This window comes from Diadema antillarum, unplaced genomic scaffold, assembly GCF_040938485.1.
Source record: "Diadema antillarum isolate AM-2024a unplaced genomic scaffold, OU_Dant_1.0 seq00000574_RagTag, whole genome shotgun sequence".
Lineage (NCBI taxonomy): Eukaryota > Metazoa > Echinodermata > Echinoidea > Diadematoida > Diadematidae > Diadema > Diadema antillarum.
In genome coordinates, this window is record NW_027271510.1 from 456,432 (window position 1) to 481,048 (window position 24,617).

Sequence of the window (24,617 nt, forward strand, 5' to 3'; positions counted from 1 at the left end):
GCATATTGTGTGGCCTGAGCACCACCTGGCTTCGCCCCCCCCCCCCCAAATAAAAATGACTACTGCAACAAAATGATGGTGGAAAAAGAATCAAAACTTTGACATTTTATAAAATTGTGTTAATTTCTAAACCACAGCATACTTCTGCTATTATGCCAGTGGATGTCATACTTAACCTGTTGAGGTTGAGTCCCGAGTATACTCAGTCAAGTGTCTATGGGAAATGCTTGTTGTAGCGTGTTCAGCGTGTCCTTTAATGGGTTCAGATTAAAATAATGAACGCACAGTATACTATGGTAGCTCAGAATAATGAAATATTTGTGTTCCATTTGTACGTTGTATGTGTGTGGTGGCTCACAGCACCTAAACTTGGCATAGAAGAACAGACTATTCATTTGCCTGATTTTTAGTAGCAAATAGTTCAGTAGACCTATTTTATCCTATCTACATGTGATTCGTCAGGCCGTACACCGGGGTACCGCTCGTAACCCAGGGTACGGCGATGTGCAGCGCCATCTCATCTCCATTATCATACAGTTGTACAATGTTGTCATGGCGACTACTTTCTTATCATCAGCTCCGGCATAAATCGGTGTGGCGATAATGATTGCAATGCTGATTTTCCTTCCATGTCAACTTTTAAACAGCGAAGAGTACAACAGAGCATGTAAATGAGAAAAAGTTATCATTTGCATGCATTAATTGTTGCATAATCACAAACAAGAAAACATTTTTGTGCATAATAATACTAAGAATTATTTTTATACATTTTTGGTAACCCAGGGTACAGCGCTGAAAAAAAAAAATTAATAATTCAACAAAATGGTGAATTTTCATTTGGTACCCCAGGGTACCAAATATCGCATCATGTATTATGTACAAAATGTTGAATGTTTAATAGACTTCCTGAAGATCCCATCCACCAGTATATTGTACTGTTAATGCTATCGTGCATTTGCTCAGAGATCAGCGTACAGGCTTGTGTGTTGGGCTGATTTTGCTACAGCACGCATTTCCAATAGACACCTGCCCAAGTATACTCAGAACTAGTCTTCAACGGATGAATGCAGGGTCGATAGCCACTGACACCATTCAAAATCACTTGCAAAATTTAGCAGCTATCTGGTAAGAGGAATGGCCCCCTTGTAATTATCTGAAAGTTAAAAAAGAAGAAGAAGAAGAAGGAAAAAAAAAAAACAATGACCGGCCAGGGCTTTGTGTGTCCTGCAAGTGGAGTCAATTAGCAAGCTTTAGATCTATGACGCGAACGCTATTTAAAACACGAAGCAGCCTCCCTGGTTGGACTATGGAAACAGTTGTCTCACGCATCTGCAGAACACCATTTTGGCCTAATTCTTTTGTACTGTTTGCATGGCAGATCTAAGACTCACTAATATCAATGATCAAAGATATCTTTGATTTTATCAGCTCATGCTTGAGAAAGGTACACCGTAGGATGTATACAACAAAGTAGCTGAGAAGTCTTTGATTTGTATACAATTTAATGGGACCGTTGTTCAGGGGTAGAGTTGAACACACAGAGAATTTTAAACCAATCTTAAGCCATATTCACCCACAGAAGTTATTGGTTTTAGCACTGCAATATTGAAATCTACGTGTATCTTATTTGCCGCCATTAACATGTGGCAAAAAAAGAGAAAAAAGTAATCACTTGCCTGCATAATGACAAATGAAGCGCAATGAATCTCCAGACTGCGCATACCTATTTAAACAATGTCCGGACCATGACCCCGGGCACCCGAGTGTGCGAACCTACATTTTGTAGTGTGGTAAGTTGCATTATTATGGAATTTCAGAAAAAAAAAAATGATCATGAGTGTCTTCATTTGCCGTTCACTTAAACACCACCACAACCAAATTATCATGAGAGTTCCAGAAAATATCAAGCTGGACCAATTTTTACATCATGATGTGTATCCCAAAAGTCAGTCATTGTGTGTGTGTGTGTGTGTGTGTGTGTGTGTGTGTGTGTGTGTGTGTGTGTGTGTGTGTGTGTGTGTGTTTGTGTGTGTGTCTGTGTCTGTGTCTGTGTATGTGTTTGTGTGTTCACACACAAGAATTAAAATCATGCTTTCTGCATTGCTTCGCAAAAATGGATTGTGAAAAACTTTCGTTTCATTGGTGTGTGTGTGTGACTAACGGGTGTTTATATGAACAGGACTGTAGACTCTAGTTACCTTCACCCTAGGGGGAGGCGATGCTGTGACTTAATCAACCACACAGTCAAGCTTCAATTCACAGGTGACACTCTTCTTTAAAAGCGGCAATACTAGATTGAGTGTCTTGTGGAATTGCTTGCTAATTGTAGATGATGTCTCGTGTGAAAGATTTCTGCAAAACTCAGTGAAATTTTCAGGCAAGGAATAATGCGTCTTTGGCCCTTTCAGATTTCATATTCAACTTGTCTTGGCCAGGAATAGTCCCAGGGTTCTGTATCATTTAATAGTACTGTTTATGATTTAACAGGGCTTGCATGTGAGACATCCTAATTTTAGAACTTTCCTATTGTAGAGCCTGTTTTTAAGAAACACCTCCACTCTGATAGTTCAGTAATTTTCTAGTCATTAAATGTGGCTGGAACTTGATGTTGAATTGCAAGATAAATGTCAGTGACATCGCTCCACGACATAGTTGTAGTGCATTCATATTATTTTGCATACATCGTAGGTTCCAGATGATAAGGGCCTACTTCCTTCCCTGTCAAACTTGATCGCCGTTTCTGAGAAAATATATCTTAGACATTAAACATGATCAATACACATTGCACATATATTCCATGAAGCTCTTTAATACTTTCTGGTTTGACAAGTACATCAGTGTAACATTAACCAGATGCATGAGCACAGATTCTGGGAAATCCCATTTCAGAAATCATGTTACATCCCTTGAAGTTCTTGATAGCACTTTTGTGGTGGAGTATAAACACCGATAAACCATGATCACTATTTCTGAGAATGTCTGTTTTAGACATTATGTTGAGACAATCCGTTGAAATATGTACCAGTGTGTATCTCTATTCACAGGTCATATGTGACCCTGCACCTCAAAACAAACAAAAAGTCGCCAGACGTGAATTTTTTGTTAAGACCATATTCTGAAAGAGCAGACTTTAAGCTTTAAAATGATGTATAACTCAAATCAAATGGACTCTCCTAACCTATCTAAATATTGGAAAGAAAGCACAAACTCGGGAAAAGTGTGAACTGAGAAAAGAGGCTCTGAAGTACAGTGTCTATTCAAGTGCTTAATCTTTACCAACCGTGCTGGCTGTGCAATGAATGGGACAAAAAACAAGAAGTAAACCACCAGAGTAACAACAATAAAGAGATTATCAGATTAAACTGAAATTAAACATGCCTCATTAACACATTCTGTCCATAATTAATGCCAACTTTCAAAGCAGTAGCACAATCCTTTCAAAAGTTATTAGAGTTGAAAGTGAAGAGTGTGGACAAGGTTTCTCAGAAATGAAAAAGGGATTCTAAAGACACGCCTAATCACACTATTCTACCAAAATAGTTCGAGATAAACTGCTAAAAAAACACACTTTCCTGCCCGTTTTATGATACCAAATTTTAGCACAATGTAAAAGAAGACCCGCCCTTTCAGAAAATATGAAAAAGTCAAGTTTGGCTAGGTTGACCCATTTCACTTATTTTCAATCCTCACGCAAAATCAGTGTGTGCGACTTTATGTTCGTTTTGAGGTGCACGGTCACATATGAAACATCAAATTCAGTGTGGTGTAATGCAATTCAAGATGATGTGAGAAATGTATTTTAAAACAGGAATTCACCTCATCCCATCACATCACATCACATCACACCACACCACATCACACCACACCACACCACACCACACCACACCACACCACACCACACCACATCACATCACATTATAAAGTGTTGAAAACAAAAACAACTGTTTTCAGGTACGAATTGTAGTTGTTTGTTATACGAACTGTGTTGTTACCACTGTGTGCACGTGGGATTGAGTGCATACATTTGGTTGATGCAAACTTTCATATGAGTCAATGGAGAAAGTGCAAATCAAAAAGGCCCCGAATGCTACGTTGTATTTGGTAAATTTTCAAGAGAAAACTGATTTTCAAGGAGAGCAAATGTTTAAGTCTTACAGATACTACAAAGTACTTGTGGTGGTTTGATGTTAAAATTCTTATTCTCTCATGGGTATTGATTAAACGTGATGCCAAATATTCTTGCTGCAGTCTACAGTCATGTACGATGTATCTTGAACCCTACTTGCACTTTTTAATATGAAATTTACCAAAATGTATACAGTTTTACGATACAGTGGACTCCTGTTATAATGAAAGCCTCGGGACCGGCAATTTTCTTTCGTTATATCGAAATTTCATTATAACCGAAGAAATAAACAATAAAGAACGAAGAGCGGATAATTTTGCTGCCTGAATTTTTGCTTCATTGTAACCGGAATTTTGTTATAACCGTGTTCGTTATGACGGGAGTGCTCTGTACTGTATAGTTCGTCTATAAATTCAACATTCAGGAATAATATTACGACTTTTGTGCATGCTACTTTTTCCCATCGTCCGTGACAGGTGTGCTCCCGAGAGCCTGAAGACCAAACAGTTCTCCCATGCCAGTGACGTCTGGATGTTTGGAGTCACCCTCTGGGAGCTCTTCAGCTATGGGGAGGAGCCCTGGCTGGGCTACAACGGAGCACAGGTGGGCTTAACAGTGTCTCTTTTAACCTGTTGTAGGTTGAGGACGGACTGATTTTGCTACAACATGCATTTCTCATCTAAGGACACCTGCCCGAGTATACTCGGGACTCGTCCTCAAGGGGTTGATAGATAGCCACTATGTGTCACCATTTATGAGTTACATTTTGGTTCAAAACAACCTCACCTCCCCAGCTGGCCCTGGTGTTTTTGCGCACACCTGGTTCCAACCCAAACTATTGCAAAAGGCTGTGACATCATCACTTTGGCACTCTGTTGTCATGAATACATGTACCGTAGTACGCTCTGTGTTTCTGTGTTGTTGTTTCTTTAATAATTCCCAGTAAATATATGAAGTATTGATGCAATAAGGGAGATACTCATAAATGCTTTATTGGGACAAATTCCTGCTGAAAGCGATGACCAGTGTACGTGTACTACAGTTAATGCTCATTTTGAAGTTCCATTATGTATGTTTTCTTGACAGTATTGCTGTGAATGCTTTAATGTCTGTTGTCAGATCCTGCAAAAGATTGACAAGGAAGGCGAGAGACTACAGCGTCCAGACCACTGCCCACCAGGCATCTACCAGATCATGGAGTCTTGTTGGCAGGCGTCGGCTGAGGAACGGCCAACGTTTGAGGTCGTTAGGGAGCAGCTCACCAGGGTAAGTCTTTCTACCCAACCCAAACATTTCAATAAACCAAGGTCAGAGGTTAAAGGGTGTGTACAGTTCTGGTCGAGGTGAGGATTTAGCTTTTAACGTTTTGCGAGATATTCAGAAACCACTCTATGAGATGTCAAAGAGCATGCAATTCTAAAGGGTATCGAAAGTTTATTTGATGAAAATCAGTTTTGAAATGGCTGAGACATCCAAAAATAAGGTGAAACAAAGAGATCCTAATAAAGTTGTGGCCTGTTGCCTTTTATTATTATCACTTTTTTGGATATCTCAGCCATTTCAAAACCAATTTTCATCAAATAAACGTTGAATCCTTCTTAAAATTACATGCTCTTTCAAATTTCATTAGAGGTTTCTCATTATCTCACTTAGAAATGTTAAAAACATGAATCCCTTACCTCAACCAGTACTGTACAGTCCCTTTAAGCGTGATGCACAGCATAAGAAATGCAAATTGAGTTTGGTCTCTTTAAATTGTTAAAGGCATGAAGGGATACCCTAAAAATTAGTTTGTGTTAATAACAGCAGATGAAAATTGAGGAACAGGACACTAAAAGTTTTGAGCAAATCCTGATTAAAATGAAGGAATAAACGATTTTGTGAAGTTGTGATTTCTCACACACAAATTGGCAATTTTGTGATGTAGCACATAGCTCTACTTCTATTTGTGCTTTCCTATTAAAAAAAATAATAATAATGATGATAAAATTCATTTTCCCACTTAGTAAATTTCCAGTTGTGCATGCACAGTGAATATGGTCATTGCAAATTATGTCATTCTATACTTTCCTTGCATGCAAAAGAATATCATCTGTCGTCAGTAATGAAGGGAGAGTGAATTTTATGGAATTTAATGCACACTGCCAGTGAAACGTGAGCTCATGTGCTATGTAATGGAGTTGTCCATTTTTGTCTGATTGGTCACACCTTAAAATTCAAATGAATTTTACTTCCTTACGTGTATTATTAATCGGAATTTGGTCGAACTTTCATATCCTGTTCTTCTGATTTTTCTGGTTCTAGTTAACAATCTAATTTTTAGGGTGCAGGAATACAGTGGTTCCTGTGCAAACTCTTTGGAGATTTTGTGATATAGTAGGGAAAGGGTTAATCAATTCTCCTGTCTCCTTGGAACATTTTCTGATTTGGCAGATGAAGCCAGTAGAGATGAGAGCCATTCAGAGCCTTCACCTTGATGAGCCGGACAAGCTGGACTTTGACGAGGGCAACATCATTACTGTCATCAACGGGAAGTAAGTGATATTAACCCATTGAACACTAGTCCCAAGGATACTTGGGCAGGTGGCCTTGGGAAATGTGTGTTACAGCAAAATCAGCGTGTCCTGAATGGGTTAACGGGATGATTTATATCTCATGTGTGGAGCCCACTAAATTGATTAAGCAGTTGATTCAGCGGCTTTTCTTGCTACAAATTGAAATCTTTGAAGGCTTCCGTGGTAGTAGAACATTGGGTGGTAGAAGGCTTCACGGTGCACCACGTATTCTTTCTGGAGTATGTGAGTGGTCCTGAAAAGGGCCTACCCAATCCCGATGTTTCGGCAAGCATGTTCTCGCCGTTCTCAAGGGAATGCCCTTGAAGGGAATGCTCATTCCCTTGAGAACGGCGAGAACATGCTTGCCGAAACGTCGGGATTGGGTAGGCCCTTTTCAGGGCCACTCACATACTCCAGAAAGAATACGTGGTGCACTGTGAAGCCTTCTACCACCCAACATTGCTACAAATTGATCAAATTAGTGATCGCAGGTACCCCCAAAAAAGCTTGTTGAAAATGAATTTCCACCCCAATATAAGTATTGAACTATTTCTTAAACTAGAATAGGCGTTTATCAAGCAGAAAAAGTAAGATTGCATACCTTCAAAAGAAAGAAAGGTGTAGAACGATTGGCCCTTACTGTACCAGGAAATTCCCTGGATACTGTGTACAACACTGTGTACACAGTTGGTAATAACTTGGTTAATCTGTTGAGGACAAGTCCCAAGTATACTTGGGCAGGTTTCCATGGGAAATGCATGTTGTAGCAAAATCAGCCCATTCTCAACAGGTTAACTTCCCCTTTAACCATGGAGTGAAGCTTCAAGCTGAACCATCTCTCTGAATACCAGTAGATCTGCCTGACTATTACATGTAATTACCTCTAAATGTCCATGCAGAGGTCCTATAGAACCTTTTTACCACAAAAAAAAAGAACAAAAAATGTTGTCACAGGAAACAGATAAATCATGAAGGGATGATCAAATATTTTGACGTTATATTGCCTGCTTCCTGCAGCTCCGTGCCAAAGGTCACAGTTTCTTGGTGGTTTTTATCATCAGCAACAATGGCCTTCATTCGGGGAGATAGCGTGACATGATTTGGAACATTTCAAGAGCTCACAAAACCCAACAGCAGACATTTAATCGGCCAACAACATAAAGCCTGTTGCATTTGATGCAGTACTGTTGAGAGCTTGATCAGCAGAGAAGATGAATGCTGCCAAGTCTGTCACGTTTGTTGCTCTGAGTGGAATAAAGAAAATATATACAGACAGAATTTGAAATCGCCGGCTAAGAACCAGAAGGGCGCTATCACAATTTTTGGGATTAGTGAGTTATTGGTATCATGTTGTAAAACTTGATCTCCTTTTATATATTGTGGTGTCAATTTTACAGAATTTTCATTTTCATTAAAATGTTACAAATCAGAACCATAAGAGCACGATTTGACCAGATGTTTGGAAGAATGCTTATAAATCTACCCACTTTTGATTAAAGACACTATTTACCATATGCAGATGAAACAAAAACCCAGCATTATTGCTTCAAAATAGTTCTAAAATGTGAGTTAGGGATAGAAACAACCACTGTAAAAATTTGAATCCGTATAATCGTTAAATATTCTTAAATACACAAAATATGAACAATAGTTATAATAAAAATGTTTCCAGACTAAACTGTCTACAGTTATGGTTTATTGAGAAAAATACTTATATCTTTTTATATTTCAAGCTTTATTGCAAAAATTTTATATGGTTAGATGTTTTGTGATACGACAGACCTACACATATGCATGAAATGTGATATCTTGAACATTTTTTAAATCACTGCCCCCAACGGTTAATAGGACCTTTAAGTTAGGTGGAAATGGTCTATGGCAGGGACAGTGGGTGACGGGCTCGTTTGATTAATGTCTCGGCATCCTGCTGAAGGAAAGGAATGCAACTTGCCCACTCCTTCCTGAAATGTCATATCTCAAACTCGTACGATCAAGGAAGAGAGTGTTTATACAACATGCCATAATGACCAACTAACATTTTGACGTCGTGTGATGCGCGTTAAGCCAATGAAAATCGAGAAACTTGGAAGCAATTTGTGTGACGTCTCGTTGTCATTGCAGCCCGGAGGATAATTGGTGGTTGGGACAGAACATCCACACCCACAAGATCGGTCACTTTCCGCGAAAGCTGCTGATGCCGCTGTCCGGCGGACTGACTTGCGAAGACATCAGCAAGCCCCTCAAGCACAGCTTCATCCACACCGGGCACGGCGACGTCGGCGGGAACTCGTGGGGCCGACCCGACATGATTGACGAGTGAGTATGATCTGGCAGCCCTCTGTTGGTTGTGATCAGATACAGTCAGGGAGAATAGATTAACGTGTACACTATAAGGTTAGACCGATGACCATATAGACTAATTCGGTTTGGGTACTGGTTTTTATGGTAATTTCTAACTGGGGGGCTTCAAGCATGCCTATTAACAAAAGATAATTTTGGCACTGACATAGCAACGCACCTGGCTCATTGCATAACCCTTTGAAAATGCTTCTGATCTTCTTTGGAAGCCCCCCAGTTATGGTCGTCACTAGTTACAGTGCTCTGAAGTCGGATTCGTCTGTAGCCATTGCTTTGGAAAGTCAACGTTGACATACATGAATGTTGTAGGAATTTTGCCATGTATCAGAGGTATTGGCTTAAAGATGATGTAAAGTTTTGGTACCTCAAAAGTTTCCCTGAGTTTCCTTGTCTTAGTTTGTGTTTCAGGTTAAAGTACCTTTCATATAACTAACACTGTGAAACTTACTCGCCCCAAAGTGCTCTCATGTCTTAGTAATCATGCAATAATGGTTTCGTACAATACGTGTATATTGATTGTCGCGGTACCGCGTCGAGTCAAACTAATGGCTCGTTCGAAGTTTTCAGAGCCCGCTCTGCTCTGGTACGAAAGGAAGGAAAACTTTTAGGGCGGTTTTCTCAAAACGCTGATTTCCTAAACCACTCGACATGTGGTAATAAAATCATCAATATCTCCGCAACCGAGTACTTTTATGTGTCGTGTTATATATGAAATTAGAGTGTAAAAGTAAGGGAATGATGTCATGTCATTTTCAGAAAATTGTCCTCCCCGGACTTTTGGATCCTTTTGTTGTAGCGAGTCACATAATTCTAAGCAAGTCCTACACAGCATTGGTTTCCTGCATTTTCTGAAATTCCAGGTGAATAGATTTTGTCAGCTGTAAGCATTTAAAGAAACACTTTGAAAAGAACGTAGGAATTATATCAACAGGTGACTACAACGTAGGAGATCTCTGCAGTATTGACTTTCTTTTTTCATCTTTTGGTGTATTTTTACAAGTGTTACCTTTATAGTTACAGATAACCCAAACATGCACAAGTGAAACTTGTGTCAAATATTTTGACGGGACACCAAATTGTGATTGAGCAGTTGCCATTTACCACATACTCTTGTCATCATTTTATGACTCTCAACTGATCAACATCAGTTTTGTTTCCTATTTGTTAAAAAATAAATAAATAGATAAATATAGTACAGGGGAAACTCGGTATAACGAACACTGCTATAACGAGATATCGGTTATTACGAGGAAATTTTTCCGGTCCCAAATTTCCTTCCACACAAGTCTATGTGAAATGCTACTCTTATAGCGAGATCGGCTATAACGAAATAACTGCTATAACGAGATAATTTTTGTGATTTCCAAACAAAGAAAAACATAGCAAATCAAACCTGATATAGCGAGGTAAAGCAAAATGTCTTCAGGTAAAGCTTAACCTGTGCTATCATGTTCCGAGATTGTAAAGCTCGATGCGCCAAAGACTGTCTTGTACACACATATTTTCTTCAGTTCACTCTACAGCTAGCACCGCATGTTGTACGTGTATATGAAATGTGTGTGTGTGATACATGCAGAAAATGTGGTGGGACGGCCGTATGCATGACATCATCATGACGGTTAGCAAGTGTGAGGCAATCTGATGCTGTGATTGGCTTTCTACGTAGGGAATTCCCCATCTTCACACACACGCAGTCATAATGTACATACAGAATGTGTCACACACACAGACACACAGCATTGTGCAGACTATATTCAAGCTTTCCACACACAACACACCCATACCATAACCACACACCAATCCACAGGCGATCTTCACACAATCGCAAGCTATAAATTACAAATTCAAACATCTACAATTAATAAGAAAAACATTCTTGATATCGGATTTCATTGGCGAAAAAACATCTTCTTACCCATAAAGGTGAGTAATTACCTCACACTCATTATCAAGTTATCAGTATTGATTGAAAGATGATCGGTAGTCCCACATGTGCAAATTAATGTCTTTATGTTATGCTTTCTTTTATGCCTACTGATATAACGAGATATCGGCTATAACGAGGAAAACGACTCGGTCCCGACCATCTCGTTATATTGAGTTTCCACTGTATATGCAATTGTTTCCTTGTTGATGGAAACCTTTAAAACAGAGAGTATATACCAGGAAGTCATTGCAGTTTTGACTGTCTTTTTTCATCTATTGGTGTATTTTAACAAGTGTAATCTTAGTTCCAGATAAACCCAAACATGCACAAGTGAAATTTGTGTCAAATATTTTGACAGGACACCAAATTGTGATTGAGCAGTTGCCATTTACCACATACTCTTGTCATTGTTTTATGACTCTCAACTGATCAACATCAGTTTTGTTTCCTATTTGTTAAAAAATAAATAAATAGATAAATATAGTATATGCAATTGTTTCCTTGTTGATGGAAACCTTTAAAACAGAGAGTGTATACCAGGAAGTCATTGCAGTTTTGACTGTCTTTTTTCATCTATTGGTGTATTTTAACAAGTGTAATCTTTAATAGTTCCAGATAAACCCAGCCCTGCACAAGTGAAATTTGTGTCAAATATTTTGACAGGACACCAAATTGTGATTGAGCAGTTGCCATTTTACCACATCCTCATATGTCATTGTTTTATGACTCTCAACTGATCAACATCAGTTTTGTTTCCTATTTATTTAAAAAAAAAATGCAATTGCTTCCGCGTTGGTGGAAACTTCTGAACCAGAGAGCATAATACAAAGCTTACCAGGAAGTTATTGGGTTATTTGACACGCAGAATGCAAACCATTGTCTTGCATCTGTGGTAATGAGGATAGAAATCTTGTACTGCACTGAATCCTGTATTGATATGATCCTTTGGCTCGCTAACACTGCCATATGATTGGCCACTTTGTCCATTACTATCATTTGTTATTTGCTGATCTGAATTGAGGGATTATGAAAATGTCAAATGCAATGAATATAGTTATATATTTTACAAAATTCTTCAAGTTGAACGGACATTGCTCTCTCAGAGAGGTGAAAAATGTGCAGTACTGTATGGAAAGTGGACCTTACTTTGTATTAGATGGAAATTACCTCTAGCAGAGAAAACGGTCAAATGATGCTGACTCCTGGTGGTTCACCCCAGGTGACTAACAATAGTCAGCAAACGGTATCAACCAGGTACATTTTGCCATATCCTTGAATGAATCCCAAACATCCTATATAGTGTGTGGATTCAGTAAAACAGAAAAAGTAGAATAACACACATCACTGAAGTTCAAGGAAACCACTCAGGAATTCTGTCCAAAAGTAATGAATTTTCAAAGTTTTCAATATCAAAGTCCATGTGCTGTTATCACTGGATAAAAGAAGGCTCTCACAGCAACGAAATGTCACAATACATGGAACAATATAAAGGAAGTAAAAGCAGCTATACAACATTTTATTGCAATGAAAAGTACACACTCCCTCACATACAATGTACATTGTATTATATGTAAGGTAATATCATACCCCCTGCCTTCTGAAGGAGGTGAGTCAAGTACACGCTCATAATGCTAGACAAATGAAAACAATGGTGGAAATGTCCATGTTTTGTTTATATCGTTTCACTACTAGGATATCATAAACTGTTCTTTAACCTCCTTATCTAGTAACTGCTGCACCTAAACTGTACACATTTGTTAATTATGAACAGATTGCCTGATTTTCCTCAGACGTAACTGAATGTGTTCTACTGAACATGAGAACATGGTAACTACACTTTATCAGGGGTAAAGTTCCATTAACCATAAAACAGCCGGTGGATTGGATCAACCCCCTTCAACATTTTCCACGACTATTCTGCCGCGCAAAATTTTTTCACCACACCGCTCACTAACTTTTTACTTTCAAGTCTCGCACATCTTATGACACCATTATCGTGAAAATCAGGCATACTGTTATGATGCTGCATGACCTTTTATACGTGCTTTTCAGAACAAATATAGTGGCTCAAAAACATGATTTTGTGAACAAAGTCTATTGTTAGGAATGCTACAAAGAATACTATCACCAAAAATTCGGATTCTATATTAGGAGCTGTATTTCTGATTTAGAGCAAAATATGTGATTGCATGCATAATATACAAATATTAGCATTATTAATTGATATAAGATATAATTTGAAAATGAAAATGAAAATTTCCACAAGTAATGTATATGTGGACTGCCAATTTTCATGGCAATTGCGCGATCGACAGCCGAGATCTTGGGGGGAGGGGGGTTGATTCTACCCTGCCCCAGCCACAGAACAGCCAAAAAAGCCCGGCCTGATTAGGGTCAATTTGGTTAGTCTCAACCTCAGGCCAGCAAAATAGTGAAGCTTCAAGTTGCAGCCATATGAAATTAGACAATGGAAATTTCTCTTGACACAGACAGTGATGATATTTGAATAATGCTTAAGCAATCATGACCACTTACAGTGGACAAAAAAAAACGAAAAAAAAAACAGACTTGCTCATAAATAAATGATATGGAAAGTTGCAGTTGACTTCCTTCTTACCACATGTACTTGTCCACTTGTCAGACAGAGCCAATGTATCAATACTCTGCTGTCCATTGATATGCCACCTACAGGCTAGAGTAATGCCAGAGAAAGCCCTCATAGATACTTGAGGAATACTTGAGCTGTTTTGACTGAATAGTACATCATTTAGGGTAACAAAACTTGGATATCTGTATGTAAAGTATCGCTCAAACACAGGCAAGAAGTTTGCTATGTTTTAACAGACTGTATGTTAGTCGCAGTATGCAAAATAAACAATGAAATGCCCAAGATTTATTTATTTATAAACTAGACAGGACAGCCATTGTCCTTTTTTGGGCTTCCAAAGTTTTGTGCCAAAGCCAGATGGTAGAGCTCCAGGTTTCCTAAAAATAGCAGTTGTCTAAAGTTTTTTATATCGGGGTTGCATTAGTAATAGTGCAAATACTATGTCCCAAAATGCTTTTGCTACAATGTATGTGTGCATCAAAATTCCTTTTTTTTACTTTTTCTCGTCTTTTTAGGGGGGGTTGGGATTTCTACAGTGATATACTATTTTTATTATTTTCGTTATCATACTGATGATGATTATTATTATAATTGTAATTGTTATGGTTCACTTTTATTATTATCAACATTATATTACACTTAATTGGTGTGCCATATTTTTTTTTTTTTTTTTTTGGGGGGGGGGTGAGTGGCAGGGCAGAGGATTATTAAAGAGAAAATAAAGGAAATTTTCCAAAGTGGAGTGAAATCAAATGGTTCCATGATATACAATGTACTCACAACCTAATAGATTAATCCCTTGTCAGCATTTATTTTCATACCTTTATCATCATTAACCTGTTGAGGACGAGTCCCGAGTATACTCGGGCAAGTGTATATATGGGAATTGTGTGTTGTAGTAAAATCAGCCCGTCCCCAACAGGTAAATAGGAAAGGGAATAGAGAGTTTGAGCTCTTTCAGACGATGGAAACATCTTTTGTATATCCTCTGTATGAATCATGATTTCAATTTTGATTTGAGTTTCCAACAGAACGTTCACATGCTCAGTGAATATCTGTCTTATAATCCTCTGTATTTATCATGATTTTAATCTTGATTTGAGTATATACAGAATATTCACATGCTCAGTGTAAAAACTAAAAAAGCTCTTTGAGACATTGCAAAAATCTCTCTTGTAATCATGTTATAAATAGGAATTGTAATCTTGATTTGCGCTTTGGAGGCACAAGCTTCCGGATCTGTCAATCAAACTCGCAAAGCACATCTTATTCTAGCTCGTGCAGTGCAGGCAGGTTGCATTAAATACATTTTGCACAGTCTGTGGGTCGAAGTAAATGTAGGGTCGAGCCCGTTCGAGCTATAAGGTCCTGCTCAATCATGTTTTGGAGGGCAGGCCTTTGAGACGGGAAGTGTACACCACTGATGAAGTAAAACAAGATTTGACAACACCTCCGTACCTTGATTGGCAAACCACGCTTCTAGAATTGGGATTACAATAATTTGCTTTCAGACGCAAGAGACATCTGGATTACAATCACAATTTTCTATGAATAGAAATTACAATCATGATTACAAGAGAGATTTTTCTCCCGTCTGAAATGGGGGTATATCTTTTCTGCTGAAGTAAAGAAAGGGCAAACCTTTTCCATGCTGCTTGAATTCCTCAATTCTGTGTGACTTTGATATCTGTGTATTCAAAGTGAAGATGCAGCACCCTTTTCCCATCTTTGCCTCTCAGAGTTCTCCTGATTGGGGAGTCAACTCACAATGTACAAATTCTGCAATTCAACCATCTCCATGGCTGCAAATGAATTTTCCTAATAAACCATTACCATTACCATCTACCCTCCCACTTTCCCATTAAAGTCTTTGATAATGGAAACCGTGCTTGTGAGGAAACAAAGTGTGTCGAGACTTTCTTAACTCTTTTGCATGTTTCAACAGTACATTTATTCTTTCAATAGTTCAGTGCTTCATTATGGAATACCCTGATATGTTGAATATGTCAATTAAGATATTCATCAAAGTGTCCATCATTATTTAAGAAAATTTGAAAAGGAAGTCACAATATCAAGTGTAGTGACCAGGAAGGGAACACAAACAGCAGTTATCATAGCATTTAAAGGGTGTGTGGAGTTCTGGGGGTGTTTCATCAAGTTTGTCAGCGCTAACAAGGTGTCAGTCTCTGGCAATTTCAGTAAAATCCTTGGTTTTGATTGGCTGAGAAGCTCTGGTTACTGACTGTTACTATGGTGATTGTCAGAGACTAACAACTTGTCAGCGCTAACAACTTTCATGAAATGGTACCCTGGTTTGAGGTGAGGATTATAGCTTTTAACATTTTGCGAGATAATTATTCAGAAACCACTCTATAGTATGAGATGTCAAAGAGCATGCAATTCTAAGGGGTAACAAAAGTTTATTTGATGAAAATCGGTTTTGAAATGGCTGAGATATCCAAAAACAAGGTGAAACAAAGAGATCCTAATAAAAGGCGTGGCCCGTCGCCTTTTATTATTATCACTTTTTTGGATATCTCGGCCATTTGAAAACCAATTTTTATCAAATAAATGTTGAATCCTTCTTAGCATTACATGCTCTTTCATATTTCATAAGAGGTTTCTCATTATCTCACTTTAGGAATTTTATAAACCTGAATCCCCACCTCAACCAGTACCGGTACTGTACAGTCCCTTTAATTTCAAGTGATATGGATAAAAAGATTTAGAAAAAAAAAATGCTGTACCTTCTTTCTCCTCTCTCCTCAATGCTTAGGACTTACTTAATTCCGATGAAGCCTCAGGATGCTTGGACCAACGAAGATGACATCATAAGCTCAAAGCCGTCGCTAATTCTTTCGAGCCGAATGAAGCGTGAGTTGGATGTCACACATCACCTTCCCTCACTCTGTCTGAGATTGCAAAACATATCGTCGCTGGGCGACAAGACCTCGTATCTACAAAACATCAACAGAGAGCAAAAACAAAACAAAACATGGCAGCCGAAGCACTGCATCAAATGGGAGAGCCTTTCCTTTGACATGCTGTGGTGTCTCTATTTTTGGGATAAGACAGCTAGGATTTGGACAGGACATCATTAAACTTATATCTGACCATTCCAAAAAGTCATTTTCACCAAAATTTCAGATACGAGGTCTTGTCGCCCCAGCGACGATATATCTATCAGGAGCATATCAGCTTTGTAGGTCCTCACATCAAATGTAGAATACATTTAATTACTAGACTGCCATCTTTTATAGCTGAGAGAAACACAAGATAACAGTGTACATGTATACACAGATTAAAAGGACTTGTGCAGCAAGTACTACAACTCTGTTGGTGAATTGATTAATCATTGCAGAGGAAAAAGTATTTCAATCCTTGACATAAAGTCTTTTCTTTTTATTGCAGTACACCATCATTTAAGTTTCATGTTACAGTGTAGCAGGTATTTTACTCGTCAGACATGTATGTTCTGTATTGTGATGGATTATTGTCATGACAGTGTCAGTAGAGATCAGTATGAGATTGGTACTACGTGTAGCATTAACCCCTCACTGATAAATACCGTATACTGCAAATACTTTGCAAGGTTTTTATGCCTCCGCCACGAAGTGGTGCCGGAGGCATTATGTTTTCGGGTTGTCCGTCCGTCCGTCCGTCCGTACGTCCGTACGTACGTCCGTCCGCTTTCGTTTACGCGATAACTTGAGTAATATTTACTGGAATTTTACCAAACTTGATTCAAGTATGAAGTATGATGAGGCAATGATTTGATTAGATTTTGGGTGAAATCGGCTGAAGGTCAAAGGTCAAAGGTCAAGGTCAAATCATGAAATTGTATCCGTTTACGCGATAACTCAAGACTGGATGGAGCAAATTTCACCAAACTTTGTTGGAGGATGATGTATGATGGGACAATTACTTGATTAGTTTTTCAGTGAAATCGGACAGAAGTCAAAGGTCAAAGGTCAAGGTCAAATCCTAAAATTCATCTGTTTACGTGATAACTCAAAACTGGATGAAGCAGCTTTCACCAAACTTGGTCCAAGGATGATGTATAATGGGACAATTAGTTGAGTAGATTTTAGTGACATTGGCAAGAGGTCAAAGGTCAAAAGGTCAAGGTCAAATGCTAAAAATATTGCTATTTCCCCCATATGTATGCAATGTCCGCATTTATTTTCTTGAAACTTAGTGTAGACATGTACTACTGTGTAGAGATTCTCCAGAGAGAGTTTCATGTCATAAGGTCAAAGGTCAAAAGGTCAAAGGTTAGGTGAAAATGTTGCAATATCACTTTTCTCGCAAATGGTTCAATGTATCTTCATGGAACTTGGTACATATGCATGTACTGACTGGCAGGGATTATCTAGGGAATGTAGGGGTCATGGGTCAATAGTCAGGGGGTCAAAGGTCAAGGTCAACTCCTCAAAATGTTACTATTTCCCTCATATACTAGTTTATGCGATGATTGCATTATTAGTTTTAAAATTGAATATATATGTACATGTATTACTTAATGGAGATTCTCTTGGAAATTTCCAGGCAGAAGGTCAAAGGTCAAAGGTTAAGGGTCAAAGGTCAGGTTTAAATGAAAAAAAGATAATTTTTGTTGTTGTTGTTGTTGTTGTTGTACTGTAATTACTCTCTTTCTTCATACCTTGAAAATTATACTTAATGCATAAACTTATAATAAGGTCAGTCAGAAGTCAAGTAAAAATTTTCAATTCCCCAAATTTGTGTACCTGCACTCTTTAATAGACAATTATAGCAAACCCAGTTCATAGAAAGTAAACATTCAAGATATTTCTGACAAACCTGTCATTTCGATATTTTGCCAGTTATGTGAAACTGTCATCACACATTGTGAAGACATTGTACTATACACCTACTGGGAGAATCATGCATTATGGCGGAGGCATCAGTCGCCATAGCGACATTTCTAGTTATTTTTGCGATGTTTGGGAGTCAGGTGCTATTCATGAATTTAAAAGCACGCAAAAATGTCAACTACAATGTATGTTCCTGACATGAATGTGGCATGCAAGCATACAACACATTTCTCTGTTCAGTACTGTACATCACAATTGCAAATTTAACCACTCATAAAATTATCAGGAAGTCCCAATTTGCGAAAAATTAGTCTCGCTGAATATATGGCGTACGTATACAGTACATTCCAATAACTTTTTCACCATGCGGACACAAATTAATTTCAAATTAATTAATTAATTTTTAATAGATTAATTAATTAATTAATTTCAAAATTGTAGGTATTGAGTGTTTGGCTCTTAAAATCTGAAAGGTTGAGGTGCCATGCTGATGTTGAGAAATCATTTCCAGCCACATACAGTGAGACCTGCCATGTGATATGTGTATTCTGGCCATCCATATGGATACCTTGATTTGGTTGCTCAAGAAGCTTCAGATATGTTTTATGAAGGAGAGCTACTCTACTAAATCATCTATACATTGTAGCTCAGGGTTTTCTGTTTTTGTGGCTTTTTTTTGGGGGGGGGGGGCTTAATGGTAAAGTGGTGACATTCTAAGCTTTGTCAAGTCTTATTGTGTAAAATGTCCTTAAGCCGTATTGTCTTGTTGCAGAGTGCAGTTTTCATGGAAATCTAGACAAAAAAAATAATTGTATCTGGCTCTGTACAGAGAGAAAAGTTGCCAATGATTTGAGCAAATTTGTCCAAAAGACATTAAAAAAGATTGTGTACTTATGCAGGACAGTATGAAGTTATGCAAATTACTGTAAAACTGAAAGGTATTTATGCTTCAAAAGTGGGGGTGTACTGTATACGCCATAATTTTCGCGTACATAAATTTTCGCGAATTGTCGCTGTCACACATTTTAGCGAGTGGTTAAATTCGCGATTGGGGGACCAGAGAAAATATGAAGTGGCAAAGAAAGTGTGAATTTTCAACTTACTAGCAAATAAGAATGATACTAGTTATACACTGCATGAAAAAGACTTGCCAAACTCTGCGAACTAGTAAGTTAGAATTCAACATTTTTGAAGTGGTTAAGTCCATCGCGCTAGATTTCTGACGAGTGGTCCCCTTGCGATAATGGATTGGCTCTCTACAGTATTTGTAAGTAGACGTGGACGTGCGTAAACAAGCTTAGCCAGTATGGTCTGTTCGGTAAGCCGTTACATGGTATACTAGTACTGAAATGTTCGTATCATCAAGGCAAGGGATTCATTTTGGAAGGTAATATTTTCGCGTGTTGTTAATTTCGCGAATAGCTCCCGACTCGCGAAATTCGCGAAAATAAAACCCCCGCGAAATATATAGCGTATACAGTACTTATGCAGGACAGTATGAAGTTATGCAAATTACTGTAAAAATGAAAGGTATTTATGCTTCAAAAGAGGAAGGCAAAGTCACGTTACTGTTGAACTTTACATTTTACATGTTTTTCCCCATGTACAGGGAGCAGCAAGGATTCTCAGAGCAGGAAAGAGAGCAGCGAAAGCTCCTCACGCAACTCATCTCTGAAGAGGCAGCTGCGTGCGAAGGCGGCGCAGCAAGGTTCGGCTGTCGCAGAAGAGGAAACGGAAAACTTCTCCATCAGGACTGGAGAATCTGTGTTTTACGTTCAGGGAGCCTCGTCGACGAAGTCGGAAGACTCCGGCTCGCAAACGGGCGTCCTGATTGACCTCTCTGATGATTTCCTGGACAGCACAGACAGTAGCTTTGACTCGGACTCAGTCGAAACCTCCTCTCTGCTCGACAAACCGATCACGGCAAACCATGTTCAGCTGAATGCAGCAGCTCCAGAACTCAGTCGCTATGATGACGTTCCTTACGAGGATCTGAAGGTGCAGCCTAAAGCCAAAGTGGGACAATTTGATGATCAGCCCCAGCCACCTGCCAAGTCGTTTTATTCTAACCAACAAGCTATCCTGGATGGCTATCAAAGAAATCAGCAAATGATGCATTCAGCTTTAGAGACTTCAGATCTGTATGCATCGGTCAATAAGGTGAAAGCATCAGGAGCCAGCGCATCAATGTCGAGGACAAGGGCAAACCCCTTCGCCTCATCCAGTAGGCCCGCAAATGATCCCGCATCTCAAAACCCACAACCACCAAAGAATTTCTATGATGCTGTGCCAAATGAACTAGAGCCTCCCGAGGATGACGCTACGGCAGCAGGACTCGTGAAGGGAAAATGGGTCAATTTCCATGACGATTCTCCAGTCAAGAGAGAAATGCCCATGACTAAAGCCAAAACTTCAGCAATTGAAACTCTTCCAAGCAGGTTTTATGATGAGGTTCCAAACGAGCAGGAGCAGCCGCCTGCCGCTATCGCTTCTTCTGGGGTCGCGACCAGACCTGTGCACCCAGTCAGCTCTGCACCATCTCACGCAACTCCCGCTGGCCCCTTACCGAGTGCAATCTCTGGAATGTACTTAAGACCCATGCCAAACTACCCTACTGCTAAACCTATGGAGCCAGTCAAAGTTCCCCTTTCGTCATCGCCGAGTCTTGATTGCTTTGACCCCTTGAAACAAAAACCGGCGCCCGTACAAGAGCCCCCTAAAGCAACAGAGAAGGCAAAACCCACCAGCCCGCCTTCTGGTGCCCACGGGACCATTACTATTCCTCCTCCAAAGTCAAAGAAACCCACAAGAACTGCAAGCTCTGTGAACAGACCTTATGCAGCAAACGGACTGCATGGTAGCAAAAATGTTGCCATGGAAATTGCGCAGAAAGTGGAAGGGAGCAGCAGGGACAAGTACGCTGCGATACAGACCGTGTCATCGGTCAATCAAAGTCAATATTCGGAGTGGGACACCGCCAGACTTCTGGAAGGCCAGCGGCGGAACCTGCAGCGTCAGGGTTCTCAGGAGTCCAACGCCAGTCAAGAGGACAACTTCCTCATGATGTGCTTTCCACGTAAGGACAAGGCAGGGAATAGCAGCAGCAATAATATGAGCAGTTTACAGGGTGGGGCAGGAAGAAAGACCTCGCCCTTTTCCGATGGAAGTAAGAGGGATGGAGTGCCCCCTCTCCCACCTAGGAAAGCCCTCGGCGAAGATGTGCTTCCCCCAGACTCGCAGTCATCAGACTCGAAACTCTCTATGCATCAATCGACGGGGCGATCAGTCATACTGCCAATAATGAAGGATGGCGTCCAAGTAAGTCACACGCACTACTTCCTTCTCCCAGCCAAGCCAGCAACGCAGCCCCTCCATCCTTCCCCCGACCTGCTCGCCAATGCCTCCGTGTCTGCTAGTAAGACCGCTCCGTTAAATCACACATCCCACTCAAAGCCATTCGCGAGGAATCCCACGCAAGTCACCAATCCGGACTATTTCATGACCGGGCCGGGCGGCAGCAGTCGGGGCATGGAGGGCAACTACTTCAGCAAGAGTGGTCCCAAAGCGGGTACCAGCAACGGCGATCTCATGCAGACGTTTGACTTGTCCAACCTGAAGCCCATCTTACCAGAGAGTTCCTCCTCCCCAAGGCCCAGTGCCATGACACCGGCACCGACACACTCATCTGGGGTGCCATCATCTGCATCCTCCTCGCCCCACCGCCCCACTCCCAAGTCCGGTCCCTGCAAGTCCTGCAGCAGGAAGGGGTCCGACCTGGACCTGATGGCCTCGGAGACGCCGGCCACCGCCGCGGAGAAGGTCCGGCTGGTGCAAAAGGAGGTGCACGGTGTCACATCGGAGGAGTGCCGTAACGCTCTCATCGGCAACCAGTGGGACGTCACCAAGGCGGTGAGGGACCTCAAGACGGAACAAATGTTCCAGCTGGGCAGTGCCTCCAGGGAACACTGTGAGAACCTCCTTAGATCGCTGGACTGGAATCTTGAGTTGGCGAGCTCTATATTGTTAGAGCAGTCAGCACGGTAGCTCTAAAGCAAGTGATAATTTCAGAGGGGTAGTACAGACCAGTAAAAAGTTAGTCTGAAAAGAAAGAGTAATCATAATGGTGAAATTTCGATCTTAAAAATTATACAGTTTCGCTGATTTTCACAAAACAGTTCTTAAACTGTCAGTATGAATATACAGATGAGTGAGTTGATGATGTCAGCATCTCACACTTTGCATACTGTAAACACAGAGACTCCAACCCCAAGCACCTTCTGATCTGGAGTTTCTCCCATCTGAAACCCGTAGCAAACGGGAGACCCAAGTTTATGTGTGTGAAGCGCGAAGTTCCTAGGGTTATAGATGCTCTCTGGTGCTATCTAAGGCTTATTTTTGCAACATACGATAGCAATAAGTAAGAAATCCTTTCCAACGGGAGACATTGAGCCAGGGCGGGAGAAATTAAATCTCAAACGGGAGAACGGGAGATTTTGCAAAAATGGGTTTTCGGCGGGAGATCTCCCGTCGAAAACGGGAGAGTTGGAGTCTCTGTAAACATGGAAATTTTCGCGGTGTTGAAATTTTCGCGCATTTCGCGCAACCAGAAGCTAGCGCGAAAATAAAAGCTTGCGAATATTTTTGCTTGTCATACGTGCCTGTGCGTGATGTCTTGATTCCGCGGAATTCAAAACACGCGAAACTCTTCCGACCCGGCCAAGCGCGAAAAATTAGTCACACGAAAATATCCACTTTTACAGTATATACAAGTGTAGTGTGCCCACAAACTCTTGTGATTTTCAGTTCTACTTTTTTTTTTCCAAACACAATTATGTCCCAGTCTCAATTGTGTGTCTGACTTATTATATAGTAGTCAATCAGCCAGGAATAACATTATGCTTCACATTTTTATGGCAGAAATAATCTATTTTTTGTTAGATCAGTGGAAAATTGTGAAGTGGTGACATCCTCAGCTCATTATACTTATACCAATAGTTTCAGAACTGTTTTGCAAAAGTTAGCCAAGCTTCACAATATAAACATTTCACTATCAGATTCTTTATTTGATTTTGATTAAATTTTCACTGTATCGCTTATGAAATTATACTCTTTCTTTTCAGACAAGCGTTTAAACTGTTGTGGAATTCTCCTTTAAGGAACTTATGCTTACACATATTTTTATTGTTTTTAACATTTCTATGGAAGTGGAAATGGAATAACATACGTATGCACTTTTCCTGTTTTAAATTATTGGTATATTTATCTGGCATTTGTATAAGATGGTGCTGTATGCATGACAATACTTACACTGTACATAGATTAATGTTAAGTGTAAAATGGACTGTGAATGAAACAGCTATGTTCAATATTTCAGAATGGTCTTCAAGAGAAGGAAATACAGTGTATGTGAACTGAGGATTGGTCATTATAATAAATGTCACCATGCCACAACAATGTTCTGTGTATACAAATACATGTGCATATTTTGCTGATGATCAAAGATTTTATCCACATTCTGTAATAGGCATATTTTAGTGCCAGACATGCAAACAAGAAAGAAGTAATAGAACTTATTTTTACAATGTACAAATCAACTCTGTCTGATAGGGGGAGCAAAGGTCAAAGGTCAAAGTTGCTGGTCAGGACACTGTACAGTCATACAGTAGATCAATGCACATGTGGTATAGATTTGTTGCTCTAAAAACCTTTACCCAACAAAACCTTTCCTCTTTCTCCATCTATCAATCCATCGTTCTATCAGTCTTACAGTCTATCTACCTGTCTTTCTGAAAACTTTCTATTTGTATATCTATCTTTCTGTCTATACATCTATATGTACTTATTAATCCTCTTTTTTTCTGGTGTGTATTGATAGAATTTTACTTGCCCTTACACAGGTATCTGCATGACAGGGTCACCTAGAATGAGCAAAAGATTTTATTTGTCAGTGTCTGTTTGTTTGTTTGTTTGCTTGTTTGTTTTTTTGTTTTAATGCTGATAGAGGGGGAATTTTTTTTTTTTAATTCATGTTTTTGATATACCCATAACATGGGTGTAATATCATGCTTCAGAATTGCATACCTCCCCTCCCCCTTTCTAGTGTATCAATGTTTTTATTGTAAGCTTGTGTTTCTGGAAGTTGGCATGCTTGAGTTTTTCGATGCAAAGAGCAGTATTTCATCAGTTCGTGTAATAGGCCATATTTGTT

General features: G+C 39.6%; 1 protein-coding gene across 1 annotated transcript in view; it reads left to right on the top strand.

The window, feature by feature from the left end:
• The window catches only part of LOC139735388 (uncharacterized), a 67,563-nt gene extending 44,911 nt beyond the window's left edge, over nucleotides 1–22,652 (top strand). Inside the window, exons 6-11 of the mRNA XM_071646137.1 lie at nucleotides 4,603–4,729; nucleotides 5,246–5,392; nucleotides 6,560–6,660; nucleotides 8,803–8,997; nucleotides 16,351–16,448; nucleotides 20,019–22,652. Of these exons, the coding sequence (XP_071502238.1) occupies nucleotides 4,603–4,729; nucleotides 5,246–5,392; nucleotides 6,560–6,660; nucleotides 8,803–8,997; nucleotides 16,351–16,448; nucleotides 20,019–22,453 (3,103 nt within the window). The 3' untranslated portion in view covers nucleotides 22,454–22,652. The remainder of the gene's footprint in view (nucleotides 1–4,602; nucleotides 4,730–5,245; nucleotides 5,393–6,559; nucleotides 6,661–8,802; nucleotides 8,998–16,350; nucleotides 16,449–20,018) is intronic.
• The last annotated feature ends 1,965 nt before the right edge of the window (nucleotides 22,653–24,617 follow it).